Consider the following 5,542-nt stretch of genomic DNA (forward strand, 5'->3'; position numbering starts at 1 on the left):
TTAGCTTTTAGATAAAATTGAATGAAGAAACAGGAGTATGGAATTAGATGATTTATTATAGATGATACAACACTTTATTGTAGTAATGATGGTGCTCTAGAAAATCTCTTGTGTTTCTTGATCTATGGGTCAAGGAAACTTTGGATTAGGTAAAATCTTTGGTTCAATTATCGTCCCAAGTGATTACTTATTATTTTTTTATATAATGAGGTGAAGCCGCCCTCATAGTTAGGATGGGAGCAATGGACTGAAAGATGCTGCATTGATTGCTTGGCATGCAAAACTTCACGAGTACAAGTACGAGTACTCAATAAGGTGCAATGATTGCACACTTTTTGTGTGCTGCTGCACAATCACCTTTTATCTTTGGAATAAAAGCCTGTCAGCTGTGGGACCGGACATTAGATGAGTTAATTGTTGCTTGAACGAGTTTATATAAAGTAGATTTTTTGAACTCTTATTTAGAATCACATATGATATGATAAATAGAAATCATATAAGGTACTTTAATAAACAAGGACTCTACATTTTGAGAATTATAAATAAAGGGTGTAACCTCTTGGAAGAGGTGAAGAGTTACTTCTTGACTTAAGAAATAGAGAAAAAATAAGGTATCCTTTTTGTTAAAAAAAGACGATGATTTTGCTCTCTTAAGTGATTTTATGATAATTAAGGTTTCACTTGGTGAGAGAGAGAATGTAAATGGTTCCTGCTTGTGAATTTACTTGTTCTCTCTTGTATCAGTAACTGATTATAATAATAAATACTCTTGACACTCTCTTAGCAATATTAACGTAAGTGTAAAACCTTATACTATATAACTATATTATGTAGCTATATAGTATGCATAAGAATATACCATCTCTTACCTCTCACATTGGGGCCCACAAGCATGGGACATTTTCTCTTGTGCTCTCTAACTTATTAAATACCAAAATCATATAATTTAGGTATCAATACATTAACATTTCTAACCTATTTAATAAGTTTTGACTTTTATTATTATTTCTCATTAAATAATATTTCAACCAAGACATCCCATCCTAGATAATTTCCTCTCTATGTTTTAAAAGTCTACACAATTTTTTTTTAGCTTTTGACATATTTAATTTATTTATTTTTTTATTTATTTAATTCTTGTAGAAAACATAGAAATATCATTTTCTAAGGTTTTAACTTACCAATTTTCAAACTTAAATTCTAACATGAAATGCCACATATAATAGGCCCACATAGAAGGGCACCCACTCTATGGACCTTTACCATATTATAAAACCTAATTAATCTAAGTTTTTGATCTTATAAAATCTTTATTTAATATTTTATATTATTTTCGCATTTGGATTTCAATTCCATCCAAAACCAATTTTAATTTAATAAAATCACATTACATACATATCAAATTAAACTTAAATTCATCTAAAATCATATTCAATTTTATTTAGAAGAAATTTATCAATTATTCAATTAAAATTCTATTTTTTCATAAGTTTGATTTTGAATATGAATTTCACTAAAATCAAACTTTATTTCTTTACAAAATATATTTTAAAATTCAACTTAGATTAAATTATATTTTACATTTATTTCACATAAAAATTCTTATTAATATTGTTTTATACATTAAAAATACTCTAAAAAATCACAAGCGTTACAATTACATTTAACCATGTGTTTTTCTTCAATGTATGTCAAGTACCCACTTGAAATATAAAATTAATGATGTTATTTTTTTTTTTGCTAAATAACTCAGCTTATGCTCTTTAATCTCTGGTGGCTCCCTGGGGTCAAGGGGTGTGCCTCGATTTACACCCCTTTAGGGTGGTTTTCCCATTCCTATATGGAAAAAATGCCCCAAGGGGGGTTGGAGTAGTGGGGTGGGGCCTTGGCTGCTAGACAAGCAATCAAGGTTCGATTTTCATGGGCATCACCCCTTTACACAAGCCAATGCGTAGCATAGGCCTCAGGGGCAGGGGTCCTAACTTTGGAGTTTTACGTTGTCGGCATGATGACCGTAGGTATGGCAGGTTGAGCCAGCGTAACCAGGTCTTTGTGTCGGGTGTGCTTTCTTTGGGTTATAAATTCAAAAAAAAAAAGTAACAAAAAAAAGATCAATAATGAGAGCATATTTATTATTTTGTTTAATGAACCCAAAGAGCTTTGCAAAAAGGGGAACAATGTCTTGGTTGAGCCTTCAAGCTTCAAATGCTACCCTCCCAACCTGTGAAACTGCCTATTAAGCCTTGTTTTTTTAGGTCAAGTGTTCTTGAGTGGCCTAATGCCAAATACCAACATATCTTTAATGACACTCATTCTTCTGGTCAAGTGTTTTTGGGTTCATAAAATTTATCCGATTTGGGATCCAATTTCATCAAAATCTTCCATAACGAAAGAACAAAAGATTATTTTGATGGAATTCCAATTCCACCAAATTCCATTAATCCAAACGTGTTCTATTGCCATTTAAAAAACAAATGCCACCAACAAGGGACATATAAACAAATGAAGACATTCATAACCATGACTCATCTTTTAAAAACTCGAGCCTAGGGGTGGGTAATGGGCCGGCCTGTCTAAATGAATGGATTGGGCTGCAGTCCAAAACCTCGGCCCAAACAGGCTGGACCAGGGGCTGCCCACCATTGTATCTGAGCAGGCTGCCAGGCCAGACTCCAAAATACTGGCCGGCGGGCATGGGCCTGCCTGTAACAATACCCAGCCCCACTTGAGCCTTTCAGGCACCAATACTCATCCCTTTCTAGAGCTAACCATGGAAGAACTATCCCAACTGTAAACTTATCCTAAAACTGGGATTTTATTTTCAGTTTGAGAAACCAGTTATACAATCATACCATTTGGGGTTCCAACTTGCAACGTCCCTACAGAAGGTGACTAGAACTAACTGCTCTTGTCAGAAAAGGCGAAGCCCCCGACCGGTAAAACATTGACTGATCATCATAATCATCACCATAATCTTCATTACCGTGCTAATAAATGAAAATCCAAGGCCCGCTCTGCCTCGCCCCATTTGGACCAGAGACGGAGGACATGAAAAAGGGATGGAGGCGGTGATGGAGATTAAAATTAAAACCCTCGTGCGGGGATGGACTTATGCTTTTTCCCACTCGCTATGTTCCCATCCTAGATGACCGCCTTGCCCTGCCCCCAACCCGTTTCTGATCCTTCTTTAGAGATGGCAGTAGACCGAGGGAAAATGGGGCCCCACCCTGCCTTGCCCCCATTTGGACCGAGGATGGAGGTTAAAATCAAAACCCATGTGAAGATGAAGGCGAGGATGGAGGGTAGGATTTTGAGACCGGGCGAGGGTACATACCTCCCACTGTCATCCCTAGACGTCAAGGGTTTTACCTAAGGGAGGCCAGCCAATATGGGGGGTGAATTTTTTTAATTATACAAAAACAAATATCTAAGTATATCTAGAAATTAACAAAAGACAAAATAGTGAAACATGTCAGAATCAAGTTGAACATATATAATTTTATGCTAATTAAATAAATTCCCTCAAAAAAACAAAAAAAAGGCTGTAGGTATGTACATTACATGAGGTTATTTAATGATGTTGAAGCAAAAAATGTTTATTGAAATGACTAGTCAAATATAGAGGAGCTTTCTTTTTTTGCATGCGAGCAAATACTGGCGTTTGTTGCTCTGTCTCTCATCTTTATATAGACTTATGCTCTCCTTCTCTGAACGCCAACTCTCTCTCTCTCTCTCTCTCTCTCTCCCACAATGTCAGCCTTTGCAAACTACCATTTTCTAGGCCATGCCCTTCAGACTGACATGAACGAAGAGTGCAGCATTGTGCCCTGTGGTTTTGAGACCAACACCATGGTGGATAATTCATCTGTTTCACATGTATATGATGGCCTTTTGGATCCCCATCACGCACATGACACTAGCTTTATGAACCAGCTTGTGAAGGAGGATACGCAGTGGAGGAGGGAGAGGAAGCCTGAGAAGAGGTGCAACAGTGGTGATTACCACAGTGATTCCCAGAAATCTGTGGAGAACAAGAAAAGGAATTCTAGTGTGTCCAGCAAGGTAAAGCAAAACCAAGAAACCCCAACAAAAGAACAAAAGTAGAGAGAGAAGCTTGTCTTTTGTTTCTGTAGGGTGTGGGTAAAGATTTGAAATCTTTTGAATTTGTAGGAAACAAAGGACGGGAGAGAAAAGAAGGCAAAAGTTACCAGTAAAACAAAAGAAACAGAAGAGAAAAACAAGGAGAATGAAGAGTCCAACAAAGGCTATATTCATGTGAGAGCAAGGAGGGGTCAAGCAACTGACAATCATAGCCTTGCAGAGAGGGTAATAGTCATAAGAAATGCAAAATTGCTTCATATATTTTGGTAATCAAAGAAAAGTAACTCTGACCCATTGCTTTTGTTAAGGTAAGGAGAGAGAGAATCAGTGAGAGGATGAAGATGTTGCAGGCACTTGTTCCTGGTTGTGACAAGGTTTGTCAAGTCAAAAATATGTTCAGATTTTCCCTTTTTTCTTTTTCTTTTTTGTTGAAATTTCCTGGCTTATACCACTTTTGAACAGGTGACAGGAAAGGCTCTCATATTGGATGAAATAATCAACTATGTTCAATCCTTGCAAAATCAAGTGGAGGTAACTAGTTAGAGACTTTTACTGGTATTTTTTCTTTTATTGTTTCTAAATCATGAGTAAATTGAATTTTTAACTATTACCCTCCTCCAGTTTTTGTCCATGAAGCTTGCATCTTTGAACCCTACGGTGTATAGTGTCAGCATGGATTCTGATGGCTATGGTACCAAAACAGAGGTAAAAATTTCAAAGTAAAATTTCTCTACTTGTTTTCCTACTTTTTTTTCTCCATAACTTTTCTGATCCTTTTTTGTTTTGGAAAGAGATTACAGAACCTGTCTGTACCACTTCCAGCACATCAAGAGTCAAGTTTCTCATCACTCACAACTGAACCTGAAAGATTTTCTGGGGTTGTAGATTCTACTTCTTTTCACACAACAAATAATCTCTCCATGTTGAACAGTTCAGACTACTCTGTTTTACTTCATGACCAGAACCAAAATGCTATATCTCAGGTATAAAAACAAAGATAAAAAGGCATTCTGTTGCTGTTTTTTATTATTAAAAATATAAAAAAAAAGAAGAGAAACCAAATTATATTATAATATTTATTTTTGTCTTGTTAAAGGGTACTGGTGGTCGTGCATGGATCATGGAGAACCAGAGTCTCAGTTTCACTGATCAAGGACTGCTCAACAAAATGGGTTTCTTTCAGTAAAAGTAGGCCCTGTACCTGAAATTCTTAGCATCTATATCACAAAATCTAGTACCATCTGCAACATGAAAATCTAACTCTAAATTCTCTTTCCCATCTTTTTTATGACCTTTTAACAGTTTCCTATTTTTCAATATTATAACTTATCTTTTTTTATTTATATTTGCAAATTTTAAAGAGGAGACATTCTATGGCAAAAATCAGCAGTTTCAGAGAAACCCATTTGAAAATAAAGGCACTCGGCTCCCAAAGATTTCA

The 5,542-nt window shown here is 35.9% G+C and overlaps 1 protein-coding gene across 1 annotated transcript; it reads left to right on the forward strand.

Annotated features, from left to right (window-relative positions):
• Window positions 1-3,750: 3,750 nt before the first annotated feature.
• Window positions 3,751-5,287, forward strand: LOC149851500 (uncharacterized). The gene is made up of 7 exons (XM_090008554.1): window positions 3,751-4,062; window positions 4,171-4,326; window positions 4,410-4,475; window positions 4,564-4,632; window positions 4,723-4,806; window positions 4,893-5,084; window positions 5,198-5,287. Exons 1-7 carry the CDS (start codon window positions 3,751-3,753, stop codon window positions 5,285-5,287), a joined length of 969 nt encoding a protein of 322 aa, XP_089864680.1.
• Window positions 5,288-5,542: the final 255 nt, after the last annotated feature.

The sequence above is a fragment of the Nuphar pumila genome, chromosome 1, assembly GCF_984573655.1.
Source record: "Nuphar pumila chromosome 1, dmNupPumi1.hap1.1, whole genome shotgun sequence".
NCBI classification, from domain to species: domain Eukaryota; kingdom Viridiplantae; phylum Streptophyta; class Magnoliopsida; order Nymphaeales; family Nymphaeaceae; genus Nuphar; species Nuphar pumila.

Bases quoted from the DNA above. Each gene is read 5' to 3' on its own strand.
- LOC149851500 (XM_090008554.1), top strand. From the start codon at position 3,751: ATGTCAGCCTTTGCAAACTACCATTTTCTAGGCCATGCCCTTCAGACT. The intron at 4,063-4,170 runs GTAAAGCAAAAC...TTGAATTTGTAG, and splicing joins ATTCTAGTGTGTCCAGCAAG to GAAACAAAGGACGGGAGAGA. The intron at 4,476-4,563 runs GTTTGTCAAGTC...ACTTTTGAACAG, and splicing joins TTGTTCCTGGTTGTGACAAG to GTGACAGGAAAGGCTCTCAT.